At 40.2% G+C, this 14,087-nt stretch overlaps 1 protein-coding gene and 1 pseudogene across 1 annotated transcript; both read right to left on the bottom strand.

The window, feature by feature from the left end:
* Nucleotides 1-7,712: 7,712 nt before the first annotated feature.
* LOC131254928 (chorismate mutase 2-like) lies at nt 7,713-10,580 on the bottom strand (annotated as a pseudogene).
* A 1,309-nt stretch (nt 10,581-11,889) lies between these two features.
* On the bottom strand, nt 11,890-12,837 carry LOC131254929 (UDP-galactose/UDP-glucose transporter 4-like). Its single transcript, XM_058255632.1, has 3 exons — nt 12,613-12,837; nt 12,348-12,449; nt 11,890-12,015 (listed from the first exon to the last, which is right to left on the bottom strand). Exons 1-3 carry the CDS (start codon nt 12,835-12,837, stop codon nt 11,890-11,892), a joined length of 453 nt encoding a protein of 150 aa, XP_058111615.1.
* Nucleotides 12,838-14,087: the final 1,250 nt, after the last annotated feature.

Raw genomic sequence — 14,087 nt, forward strand, 5'->3', positions numbered from 1 at the left:
AGGTTGACATCAAAGGTGGTCCCACATGATGAACAACCCATATTGAAGTTTGGGCCCCACATGATGGGCGGTCTACAGTGAAGGTGTGACCCACTTGATGGGTAGTGGACATCGAAGGTGGATCCTATATGATGAATGACCCACATCAAAATGTAACCCCATATGATGGATTATCTACATCAAGTGAGCCCCATATAAGACCCGTATCCTAGTATCATACCTTCCATCCAACTCTTGCAATCCTCTTCATCGTATTCCAGTGACCCACGACCTATAGAAAGTGTTTGCGCGCGACCCTAAGTCGCATCCTGAAGATATGAGTCGACTCGACTCCAAACTTGCACCATTGCGACTGCACCGTCGCCACGATTCCAATGCCGCGTCTTACGCACCAATGCGACAACTAGGCTAGGAGTTGTGGGCGCGTGTGTATTCGAGGAAACACCGCGCGTTGGGAAATCTAAAAGATTCCAGTTTGGAGAGAATCTCTACATTACCTAGCTATGCTTAGCCTATGGGTCAGCATAGCCTAGCCACCCATGCGTATCCCTCATCATTGCTAGCAACCATGCTTCCCTCTCTCTCTCTCTCTCTCTCATCCAAGTCAATTCTCCATCATTACTTACCATCATCACTCCTCTTACGTCTCTTACAACCCATCATAGCTCCCATCCCATGCCTTCTTAGTCTACCCTTCTCCCCCATTTCTCTACCGTTTCTCTAGCAACCATTGTAGAGAAAATCCTAGGAGAGAAGGAGAACCCCCAAGCTCAGCCCATTTCCTACCCCAATCTCATCATCCCAACCATCCAAATTCTATCTTCCACCATTGAAGAAGAAGCCTAGGAGCTAAGGAGTTCAAGAAACTAAAAAGGAGATCAAGATGTGGGTGTTCATAGGGTAGATCTTTCATTTTAATACATGGGACAAGTGGGGCTTACCGGTTAATGATAGAGATCCCATTTTGGACCCAAGGTGTGGCCAATGGCCCACCATGATATGCACATGTATTCCATGATGGGGTCATTCTCCATGGACCCCACCATGATGTTTTATTTGATATCCATCTTGCAAGAGGTCATCTAGACCTTGAGTTTGTGGTGGGGATAATCCCCACCTTGATTTCCTTTTGTAAGGCCCCACATGTTTTGGAATCCATCTTGATGTATGTATTATAGCTCAAAGGGAGCTCATAGTGGTGGAGCTCCCTTCCACCATGCGCCTTTCTCTCTATCTATTTCCTTTCTTTTGCATTTTCTGTTTGCTAGAATATTTCTAAGTACCTAACTGCATTGCATGTAGGCCTCTTCAACACCTTGTGTGGGGCCCTCACTGTAGTTAAGGGTACCACTATGAGGGATGTTTAATTCTTCTATAAGTGAGCTAGGCTGTCTCACATTTTTGTTACGAACGATCCCCAAGTGTTTGGAAATTGGGCCCTCAGTTGTGATAGACCCCATTGCTAAAAACCGTTTAATTATTTGTGTTTTGTACCAACTTTGGGCCTCTACAGTGGACCACACGCTGGAGATATGAGTAGGCCACCACTTAAAATCTTTAACCTATACCAATGCATAGATAAATAATATTTTACTCGGGCTAAATCAGACCCTACATGATCAGGGAGTGGACCCCAAATTGTGGCCAGGCATGGTTGTGCAGAAAATTAAAGTACCTATGTTTAGCCCTATACCAAATATTATATATGCACAACCAGTTGGTCCCAACTTATACTTTTTAAAGTACATATATAGTACTACCAAGGGCACTAGACGGCACACTGAAAGGTGGTCCCTTGTGATCATGGGACATACTCAAAATCGGGCCAAAATTAATTCTACACTATGTTTCCTGCACATTTCCTCCAAGTACCCATATTTGGGACATCACTGTAAATTGTATACACCTAACCAATGAGGCTTGCCTTATACCTTTTAAATCCCATACATAGAGCTACCAGATGGATCCCTTCTTTTCACCATATGTGGGTCCCACATGATCATAAGTCTGAATTGAAGATGGCCAAAAACCAACATTGCACAAAAACTGTTTGACGTAAAATTTATGTGGGGCCACATCAGTATGGTCCACCACCTTTCCAAAGCATTTAATATAGCATCTGAACTCTGAAAAATAATTCTCAGGTGTTGTTGGGCTAAAAACCTTAAGTGGCTATCTTGTATGGGCCTTACCTTTTATGTAATGAGGACCACCTAGCATGTTTTGTAAGTAGGTGTTACGTAACTTGTAAAAATATTTAGTGGAGAGACCTTGGTGTCTATCATGATGCAGATGATTGTGTTCACCCACTGTTCATCTGGTAGGGCCCATCTGAAATGTGTAGGCCCACCTCATGTATGTGTTCCAGGCCCTCCATTCGCTGGACGTCCAGCAGGCCCCCAGGCTGGTGGGCTGGATGTCCAGCAATCGGCCCACCATGCTATATGTATTTTATCCATGTTGTCCGGCATGTGTGGGGCCCATTAGTGCCTTGTGGGGCCCCCTCTACACCATGATGTATGTGATACACACGCTATCCATTTATTTTAGGACCATGGGCCCCATTGCCTTGAGAGGTCTACCCTGATTTATGGATCCTATGCCCAACCAGCCTTATGAGGCCCATCATGATGTATATGTTACTTATACGCTGCCCATCCCTTTCCCTAAATAGTATATATAGGGTGAAAGTGCCCTGGTTTGTCAATTAGCGTGAGTGTTGAGTCAGCAAGTCAAGTGAGCCCCCACAGGAAGATCATTCAAGCGTCTGCCTCAACCAGATGTGTGCTACGAACTCGTTAAAGGTAAATTAAGCCTCACATCCCATGTCCCAAAAACACCCAAGTATATAAAAACCTTAAAATGAGTAAAACAACATATGTGCTTGAGTATGAAGACTTATCTTGCAAAATAAGAAAATGTCTAAGTTTTTAACCTTTCTCGATATATCAATATCACATCAATGTGATCGAACACCTATTATCGATATCCTCGAAAAGTTCTCGATATCATCGAATTGAGGACATCTTGTGTCCAGCAACTAACTTGATCCTAGACAACATTCTTAATAAATCGATGGACTCATCGATATCATCGAAATTCAAATACTGATAACATCGAGATAGCTCGATATAATCGAATTTGGGCTAGTTTGTGTCCAGCGTGCTGATGAGGTAAATCTCATATTTATCAATAACTCGAAGCAAGCCTCGATTCCATCGGAAATCAAATTCCGATGATATCGAGGGTCCTCCAATGTTATCGAATTTGAACCAAACTAGTCCAGCGAGCTCAATAGGAAAATCCTATGGAAATGACTGAGGAATCGATGATGTCTCAATATGATCATATTTTAAATATTGATGAAATCGATGTATGCTCGATATCATCGAAATGGATCAAACATTGTCCAGCAATCTCTTTTGAAAATCATGTGGAAATGATCTATGTATCGAACATATTGTCGATGCAATCAGAAGTCAAACTCCGATGACATAGACGCACGTTCGATGACATCAATCCTCTAGTAGAAAGTTTCAAGTATATTTCAGTGGAGTTTGTATCATAGAACCATGCTTCGGTAGCATCGAACGTATACGTTCAATGATATCGAAGCAGGCCCGATGATATCGAACTTAATCAAAATCTGACATCTTTATAACCATTAGAACTTTTTGTCTGTTTAAGGAAAGCTTGTTCTTAGTTGCTGTATTGAGAAAAAGAGAGAGCTTTGAGAGAGTAACTACATATCATCTAACCTAAGCCTTTTTTCTCATGAGAGTTCATTCCTCAATCCACCCTCTTCATTGATATTCAATAAAGTGGATTTGTGAATGAACTTCCGCATTCAAGGATCTTTTAACTACCACCTTAATGACAAATCATTGAGTTAAGATCCCTTAAATACCTAAGATCTGGGAATTACTCTCTTCAATGATTATCATTTAATAGAGTAATTACCAACATAACCTTGACCCAACTCGTCGCCATACATCAAAGCATCATCAGTGTTACGGTTCAAGGGAGCTGAAGATTATTCGTCATCAAAGGAGGAGATCTTCATCAATGCGCTTAATGGGGCTCATCGACTTATCTGTAAGTCACTAGAGTCTAGAGACTCTGCTGATCATTCATTTGTGTAAGATTTGGTCACAAGTGATTCTCACCCCTTTTAAGACCTCATAGGAGGCTTCTGACGGGAGAGTACATGTGGGTGTTGTGTGTTGACCTTTGCTCTTTTAGAGCATAAACTTAGGTCCTTAATGTAGGTCTTTAGCCTGTGTGGCCTAAAAGTTAGGTTCCTTATGTGTATCCTTTGCTCTTGTGTAGGGCATAAAACTTAGGCGTTGTGTGTTGACCTTTGCTCTTGTGTCGAGCATAAACTCTAGGGTCCTTGTGTGGATCTTGGCATGTGTGGCCTAAAACCCTAGGTTCCTTGTGTGGATCCTTTGCTGGTGTGTAGAGCATAAAACCCGGGTGTTGTGTATTGACCCTTGCTCCTATGTGGGGCATAAACTTATGTCTCATGGAGACATGCCTAGGTTCCTTATGTACGTCCTAGAGTCGACCTTATGTAGGTTGTGAAGATTATAGGTGAACCTGATTTAAAACCTCCTTTAGTGAGATCTGGTATACTCAATGGGTTGAGTGCGTCATCCGGAAGTAGAGTATGCATGTAGCCGAACCACTATAAATGACTATGCTTGGGATTGATATTTTAGTCTTACTATTTGTGTTTACTTTAAATGGTCTCATAAAACATGCTAACATGATTATTTAGAATTGATAAGAATCACATCCTACACACACAGTTGCATCGTTCATTCATCATAGACTAAGATTACATACTGTTTAAATCTGAATAGTCTTATTATTAGATCCTCTACTTGGCTTTGAAGCCATTAGAGTTAAATTGAGGTCATCTTGATAGTTGTTTGTTAAATCTGGATTCTGATAATGGGATTTTTGACCTATTCCTACTTCTACTAAAGTGGTCATCACCGCAATTTCATAGGGGCCGTGGGCCCCATTGAGGTTCAGATTTTTAAACACAAGTAGACCGTACACCAGGAGGCAATGGTGATTAAATGTCCACGTTGTAAACCTCCCTAAGGCCCATTGATAAGCCCATTTCCACCCTTACCTTATTGGGCTATCCCAAACTGTTGGGCCCCCATTGATGATAGTGTTACCCATTTTCCCTATTGGGTTACCCCAAACCATTAGGCCCCCATTATTGGTAATGCCTTCCACCATACCTTGTAGGAGAGTACATCATCACCCCTTGCTATAGATGGAAGAATATGTGGTATCAGGTTTAGTATATCCACTGTTTAAAGCCTATCTTGATATTTGGACTAGATCCGCCATCCTTCTGTGGACCCTATCATGTATTTAGGCCGATTATTGTTTATATCTAATAATCATGCTAGTGTACTTAGTCTAGTAGGACACACTAAGAACATGCTTAATATAACATCATGATACATGCCCATACGCATCATTTGTATGCATGTGAGGAATGATTAATCATAGTATATGCCATTAGGCTGAGATGTTTATTGGACTCCTTATGAGATAGTTGTCTCACATGAGCGTGGTACGTGCAGGTTTAATACATGACTGGATGGTATGACTCAAACATATCGCCTTTTGTGTGACATGATCATTGTATACCCTAACGACACTAAGGTCGTGGCCTCCATAGGCATATCGTGGATGACAAGATCAGATACCGAAAATATTTGGTTCTAGCATTGTGGGCACTTAGGATGTCCTTGGATGAAAGTCCCAGAACCCTTATGGTACTAGAAGGATGCTCCAACATCGAGACCGAGTGGATAACATGAGCGCCCGAGTGTCGAATACTAGTAGGCAGCGTTTTCCACTGATCGTGGTCGGTCGGAAGAGGATGTGGCCTTATCCACCTGAGGGTAGGGGCAAAGTTAGGCTGAGTTTGACCAGCTCGTAAGTGGGTCAGCTATCGATGAGCCAGGTAAATATTGGAAAACTACCAGCCAAGCGGATAGTGAGGTCTTTTCCACTTGCATGGTTGCGCATCCAGTTGGGGTGGCAATCTGGTGTAAAGTGTACTAGACCCCGGTGATATTTCAGAGATGAAACTGTACTGATATGTGGATCTTGATGAGGATTGACATGTTTGCGTTGCATCTTGCATATGACATTAGCCACGTAGGCCTTGCATCACATAGCCTTGATATAACTAACAGCATTCATGGACTTGACCAGTATTTCTGCTTACTCTGATATTTGTATGATTAACACATGCATCGCATGCACATACACCACCCTCTAAGCTTCGTAGTAGGCTTATGCACGACCATGCGTGCATGTGACGCGAGGACGTAGCTGTGCTGAGGCAGGAGCGTGTGGCGACTTTTTTGGAGATTTTGTTATTTATGTATTTCCCTTTCAGCTCTGTAATCTAATGTTTATATTAGTGGATATGTAATAACGATTATTTTTTTGTGATTTGGGTATACTTGTAGTTATGCTTCTTTACAAAAAAATAAAATAAAAAATCATACTGAAAATCCTCCTTGTAGGATCCCAGGATCGGAATCTAGCATATGGGTGGCGGGAGCCGAGAATGAGGTACTACAGAGGCTGTCAGTGCTGGATTCGGTGATCGAGAATTCTGTGAGCCCGGTTTCTGAGTTTGGAGTGTGACACCCCACGTGATGGGAAATTCATAATAAAGGTGGGACCTAAATGATGGATGTCATACATCAAAGGTGGGTCCCACATGATGGATGGCCCATAGAAAAATGTGGCCCTACATGATGGATTAAACACATCAAGTGGGCCCCATATGATAGATGGTCCACAACAAAGGTGGGACCCACATGATAGATTGCGAACATCAAAGGTGTAGATATTTGGGGCATGTTCCGTCTATAGTGAGATCCACTAAAGCAACCATCTGAATTGCTCTTATAATGGAGTAGTCGTATTTTTTAAAAATGACATCAACTATCACCAAAAAAAAAACTCATATTTGAACATTCTACAAAACTTGCTTATTTCAAGAGTTTTTTATAGCTTTGAAAAAGTGATTTACCCAACAAGCTTATTTAAAACAGGAGTTGGAATAAAAAGAGCTTATAAGACTAGTTGTTATCAGAAAAGGAGACAAAAAGGACAACGCCGACGGCTTTTAGCCGTCGCAAGGTCCGTCGGTAAAGACTACAAGATTAAAACCGTTGGGAGTTTTCGGCAGCTAATAAAAACCGTCGGCGATTCTCATTAATTAAAAAATGATAATAATATAATAAAAATTAAGAATTTGGATGATATATTTTGATTTCTTGCTTTTCTATTGTGTAGAGTTTTCCTTCTCAAATAAGTTGGTTCTTTAGGGCTTTAGAGAAATTGGTATATCTAGTTATGGATGTGTATTAATCAACGCACATCCAAAACTAGGTATACCCGTTTCTCCAAAGCTCTGAACAAACCAACCTATTTGAGAAGGTAAGTCTACACAATAGAAAAGGAAGAAATCAAAATCAAATATACCATCCAAATTCCAAATATTTGGATTGGATATATGCTTAAACAAAAAAAAAAAAAAAAAAAAAAAAAAAAAAAAAAAAAACAAGAGAGAATTTTAACAAAATTGCCCTATTTTCATCCAAGTAGCACTGAATTTACCTACTTCCAACTCTCTGCTAAGGTGCGCATTTTCCGCAGATTCAAAAGCACTTGGCCTTATAGGCTTTGTCATCGAGGCTCACTTCCTGCCCAAACACCTTCCACCTTCTTCTCCACCCTTCTCTTCACCATTTCTTCCACCTCAAATGTCAACATTTTCATCAGAGCATCCCTGTTCTGAAATAAATAAGAAAGCAAAAGAGGTGGACGTTCATGATGGGCTCCAAACATAAAATTGCTTTATTGCAGAGAAGTTGGAATGCCAATGAACCAGTGCAGTTCATGTGAATTGTTATGTGGGGCACACCAGTTGTACGAGATTCATTGACAGTTCAATCAACTTTATGGACCATTGATTCACTATCCCAATCTTTGCATATTCATTGCCAAAATACACTGACTGGATAATCCTAACCATCCAACCAACAGGCCAAAAAATATCATTGAAAAAAATTTAAAAAAAAACGTCCAATCATCAACCTGGACCATCCATCCGGTGAGCCCCGTTAAACAGTTTGATGTGATGTTCTTAAAAACAAATTCATTACTTGAAAAGAGATGGCAAAATGGCCAACCATTGGATGGTTAGAGTTACCAGATGGACAGTTCAGACCAATGATCGGATTCTCAAGGTGTCCTATACAATTCATTTGCACCATACTTCCCAATCATTCCACATAAAAAAGAACCAACACATAGAAGACTGCTTAATGTAGAAATAAAAACCATCTAACCAGTTGTTTATCAACATCCATACCATCTTCCAAGGGTCAGATGGCATTTTATTTTGCACCATTTAAAAATGGTGACAACTCATCATTCTCACAAGTGGTGCTTAGGTGCAGCTATCCAGACCATCCAAATTCTGAAGTCCCATTGTGGATGGAGCATATACCTAATCCAATGGATGAAGCATACATCTAAAATTCACACTGATCAAGCAATCCTAACCATACAATTAGTGGGTAACAAATGGATCATTCAAAAACAATCGTGAGTGATCCAAATTGGAAGGGAAAAGTCAGATGGTTAATATTTTCTCAGCGCAAATTTTCGATTATGCTCTATGTACAGTTGGGTCAGCATCTTGGACAGTCTGGACTGCCGCACAGCTCTGCATGTGCACATTTAAAGAGCAACCCCCATTTTCCAAATGGTGAAAAGCTAATATAGGAGTCGAGCCTGAATTTCAAACTATTCATTTCACTTCAAAAAACACAAAATAGAAAAGAAGTGCAGACCTGAGCACGGACAGCAGGCCCATACTCCTGTGGGCAATCTCTGAATTTGATTTTGGCAACATACATTCCATAACGAATCCTTCTAGAGATAGTCTGCGAATACCAAAATCATCTCATTTGTGTAACTAGCACATATAATCAGCACTGCCCATAAGATGAATTCAACCAATCCTTACCTGCAGACATGCGAGATCACATGTTGCCGTTGACGCATAGTTGCCATCATCACCCTCGGCCGTGAATAGCGGCAGCAGCTCATTGATGTACATATTCCATATGGTCTTATTTATGTTGATAGATGCAGCTTTAGGATACAACACCTATGATGGACTCGCACCAAATGAGATTCGGATAGGGGGGGCGTGAGGAAAGTTTTAGCTGAATGCAGTGGAAATTTACTTGTGCGTGGTCGAGAGGAGGAGCCAATGGAGACGGTAAATCATCAGGGAAGAACGGACACTCCTCTGGGTTTTCATACCTACCAACCTGTAAAAAGTTTTTCAGATTAGATGTCTAGGATTCTTCCAATCTTAGAAGACACCATCTTTTTTTAACAGACACAAATCTTGGAATTCTCCTCGTGTGCATCTCCAAATACCCAAGCCAAGTGCCCCACACACACCAACTGGGCACATGTGTGAAGAACTGTTGACCTGTTCATCAGATGGACCCCAGGCTGCCTAGGACTGGCAACTAGATTATCTTTTAGCATAACTGAGAAGTTCTATACTTGCTCTCCTAAATAAATGATATTCACGTATAGAAAATAAAATAGAAGGTTCTACATAAAGCTTGACTGAAAGAAAACAACCTAAAGTGCTTGATCGAATGCCTGAAGAATAAAAAAATTAACAGCTCAATATTTTTGAAGAAAAGATGTATGTAGATCAACCTCATTATTGAAGGGTGTTTATCATTTAAGGGAACCTTTTCACTTTAAAGAAGAGGTTCCATAAATTCAACACAAAAAAGGAAAATTTCTTCTAATTCTTTTCCAAGTGACAATATCAAACAAAATATCAAACAAAAGCCAACCTAAAGGGCATGAGAAGAAGGTAATGCATAGTGGCCTAGGTAATGCATAGTGCATGAGAAGAAGGTAATGCATAGTGCATGAGAAGAAGGTAATGCATAGTGGCCTAGGTAATGCATAGTGCATGAGAAGAAGGTACAAGCAATAGCAAAGTTGTCACTTCTTGCCTTCTTCTCAAAAGTTGACTGGACCCAACATTTCCTAGTTTTCATAATCATAGTTCAAAAACATGAGAACTCAACTTGACTGGACCCAACATTTTAATAACTGATTTTCCAATCCAAGAATGTAAATGGGTTTTGTCGAAATGCAAATTGTGGTGTTGTCTGCTCCTATTTGATAAATGGATGGAGTGCATTACCCAGAACCGACCATATATCCTAAGACAGTGGCAGCAAGCAAGAAAGGACGCCGCGTCCTTGCGGTCATCCCAAGTGCCGTTGGGGACAAGAATGCGAGAGCAAATGATAAAATGAAAATGGCTGTCCAAGTCCACACCTCCACACTTGAAAATGGTGAAGGTTTTGTCATTGGCTCAGCAGCTAACATTTCTGTCTTTACAATCTTTCTTGCAGTTAGGGCCGTGTAGCCTGCAACAGAAAGTGAGGCCAACCACCCAACAACTGCAGAAAAAGAAGAAGAAAATGGAGTCCATTAGCACATGAAAGAAAACCCAATCAAAATTATAGTTGTGGGTTGTGTTATGATGCACTATCGAATTGAATTACGACCATTAATTCAGTTAAGTAGAAATGACCAATTTGAATTTCTGGAGTATCCAATTACAATTACATTATTATCAATTGGACATTAAAGGCTTGTAACTACAATTGGGGGTGTACTTCCTCATCACGAATGCTGAGGAAGACTATTCTAATTGGATCATTTAATCTCTACTCGACTACTAATTGCAATTCAATTCAAAAGTTCATATAAACACTGCCTAATAGTGTAACATCGCATTTCAATCAAAATCTGTCATTTGAACAGTCCTTGATATGAAGTGAAGGTTTTTGGCCATTGCTTTTCTTGCAATTAGCCTCAAAGCATTTTCTGTGAAATGCAGTTTGACCTGGGACACACAGTTAAAACTGATACAAATCAAAACACTTTTCAGGCTTTGCTGATCCATCCAAAGCATTAAAAAATCCTTCACTGTTTGATCATGTATGGGTTCTAATAATGCATTTGCAAATGTGAATGCACATACTGTGATTTCTTTGCGGATTCAAAGTGTGAAAACTTGCTAAATGAAGATGTCTGCTAATTACAAATTACAATTTAGAAGTATACATAGAGAATGATTATGGTTTTGCCTCTGTTTTGATTGGACTGTACTGTGGTTCTAGGATCCTAGCCTCATTACGGAATAGTAGTTGGTTCTACACTACCTGAAAACTTTGCAAATAAGTGTCATACTTGCGTTTAATCCTCATGACTTTTCTTGTCCTCAGCAAGGAAAAAGAGGAGAAACATTATCATTTCCTCATCTTTCTTCATATCGCTAAAACTTGGTCACATACACACTCTTAACTATTTAAACATGTGAGTTGTTCAGAAGTCCTTGTGTCTTTGTCGGAAGCTTGGTCCATTTTGGTGTTCAATGTTCAAGTGACGTAGGCTGGTATTGTAACTCATGTTTCTATTCAAATGCTTCCATGTCCAAGTAAAATAGGCTGGCATTGTAACTCATGTTTTGATTCAAACGCTGGAAATTTGTTGTTATTACTATGAAGTGCAGAATATCACTTGGTACAAACTTTCTTAGTATTAGAAACCATTATGTACCAGTTGAGGGTTCACTGATTTTGTCACTTTGGGTCTGGTTCATACCTTGGGCACCAATACTGTCTGATTCATATGGCGTATCATTTTTGGGGCTGGCTGATGTGGACTGATCCTGATATTTATAACCTTGAATGGGAGTCCTTATATTCCAAACTACTAGCAAGAGCTGCAAGAAGAATTTTCTGAAACTGTAATCCCATTCCTTCCAGCTACCTCTAATGATGGAACTCTTACCAAGGGCAATCTACTTCCTGGTACCACTTCAATGCGGCATAAATCAAACTGCAACAATGATACTGGAGGTTCTAATGAATTGCAAAAGAAAACTTGAAAAAGAGAAAGTTTGCATCTCGGAAGTCTGTTCTTTTGCATGGTCTACTTTAATAGGTTCTAGAGATACATGTATGGGAGTTGTCCCTAAAAATCACCCACATTTGGAGATACTAACCCTTCAGTTGGGGATCTACAGATAGATGGTTAATAGCATCCTCTCTTTTTTAAACAAAATCTTAGCCATCTTTCATAAAAAAAGAAGTTCGAAGACTTCATGGTTAGAATCATCCAGTCGGGGAGATTTTTGAGGCATACGCCATCCATAGGCAGGGGGATCTCACCTGAGAGTAGGAATTCCAGGCCGTGAACGGCTCTCCCATTAAAAGCATGGGTGGAATCAAGAAAGGAAGCCCAACCACAGTGGAGCAAAAGAGCATCTCCATCTGTTAGGAAAGAAATAACAGTTCTGTCGTGGGGAAAAAAAATAAAGCACACTACAGCCCAAGAGATTTAATAAATACCCTCAGAGAGAAGTAACAGATACATGACACATGCCAATAAGCACCATTGAAACAGGGGAAAATGAATGGAGGAAATGCAGAATACCTGTGTGGTTTCAGGATTCATTGTAAATATGGCTTCCTGAAAATTAACCAGAAAAGAATCCACGACCAAAGCACCCGACACCATCACAACTCCAAGAAGACTGAAATTCGGAGATGTATGGGCATCTGCTAAGGTGAAAAGGATCAAACCCACCACTAGAAGAATGGTGGAAATGTATTCATGGAGCGGGTATTTACGTCTGAGACCAGGAATGAAGGCTCCCATTATCATAACTGGCAGCACCTGAATTTAGCCCACATAGTTCACATTTCTGATCATCCATCTAGACCGTCTGTCATGTAGTTCTCATCCTTAATCACACGTCCTGTAAAAAAGATCACTTTTATTGGAAAATAATAACCACCCATTCAATGGAGTCAGCTTCCAACAGGTGGGTACTACACACCAATGTGGCACATTGGAGCAAGACCCAATCCATCCATCACACTCTGGTATTTAGATTGTGTTTCAAAACAATGGCCTGCTAAGTCAATGATAATTTCCTAAACTACAGTTAGGGAAACACAATTGCAGCGGGTATGTTCATATTGCCCATGGTTTAGCTCATGAAGTGGGCCCACTACAACCCTCTTCCAATGAAATAAAGAAAGTACATAGCTAGCTACCATTCAACTCATCCGTGCCAGGGCACATGTCAAACCAAGGCAAGGTAAGAAAGGACATGCATTGATCTCCAATCAGTACAATATCAAAATTAGTTTTTTTTTAAAAAAAAGTCCAAACATTGTATATTTTTCATTTCTCAACAAGATGAGAAGTGTCATTAACCATGAAGTGAGCAAGATAATTGCAAATCCATATCCATAGGGAACGTGTAAAGTTGCAAGTCCATCCTTCAGCACATGTCATCAATGCAATTGCTCAAACATTCACATCTACACCGGTCCTCAATGCACCCAAAATCCAGAACAGTTGAGCAAATTAAACACAAAATATTTCATCTGTCATGACAAACAGCAAAAGCAAAGTAATGGGGAGAATGTTTATGCAAGAATGAGTTCAATCAGATCAGGTTATCTATTGTGCTGAACTTCAAGAAATACAGAGAAAATCCAGAAACTTTCACACAGTGTAGCTTTTAAATAGATACAAAGATGCAATTACACAGCACACAACTTCTATTAGATGAGATGTTCATTTATTTAGTTTCTTTCTTAGTTGTGAGCACTGATGACAATAGATTTCAAACACATTAACCGTTTATATTGGGTCTAATTAAGAAAAAAAATTATACAAGGTTTAAAAATCAATTGTCACCACTAAAATCGGGTCATATCTCCCTCTATCAGGCCAATACAATGGATGAAACTAGTTCCATCAGGCGATACATACTGGTTCAGATGATACTTAAAATCAGTTCTATAGCGCTTTGGGTTACATGGGCATCATGTAACAGGGGATACACACAACTTGGGTCCCATCATCATCGCCTTCTCCTTGCTTATTTGGGCTGG

Source organism: Magnolia sinica, chromosome 9 (assembly GCF_029962835.1).
Source record: "Magnolia sinica isolate HGM2019 chromosome 9, MsV1, whole genome shotgun sequence".
Lineage (NCBI taxonomy): Eukaryota > Viridiplantae > Streptophyta > Magnoliopsida > Magnoliales > Magnoliaceae > Magnolia > Magnolia sinica.

Coding starts and splice junctions, on each gene's coding strand:
- LOC131254929 (XM_058255632.1), bottom strand. CDS start 12,837: ATGGGAGCCTTCATTCCTGGTCTCAGACGTAAATACCCGCTCCATGAA. Junction 12,450..12,612: donor TGAATCCTGAAACCACACAG/GTATTCTGCATT, acceptor CTTTCCTAACAG/ATGGAGATGCTCTTTTGCTC. Junction 12,016..12,347: donor CCTGGAATTCCTACTCTCAG/GTGAGATCCCCC, acceptor TCATTGTTGCAG/TTTGATTTATGCCGCATTGA.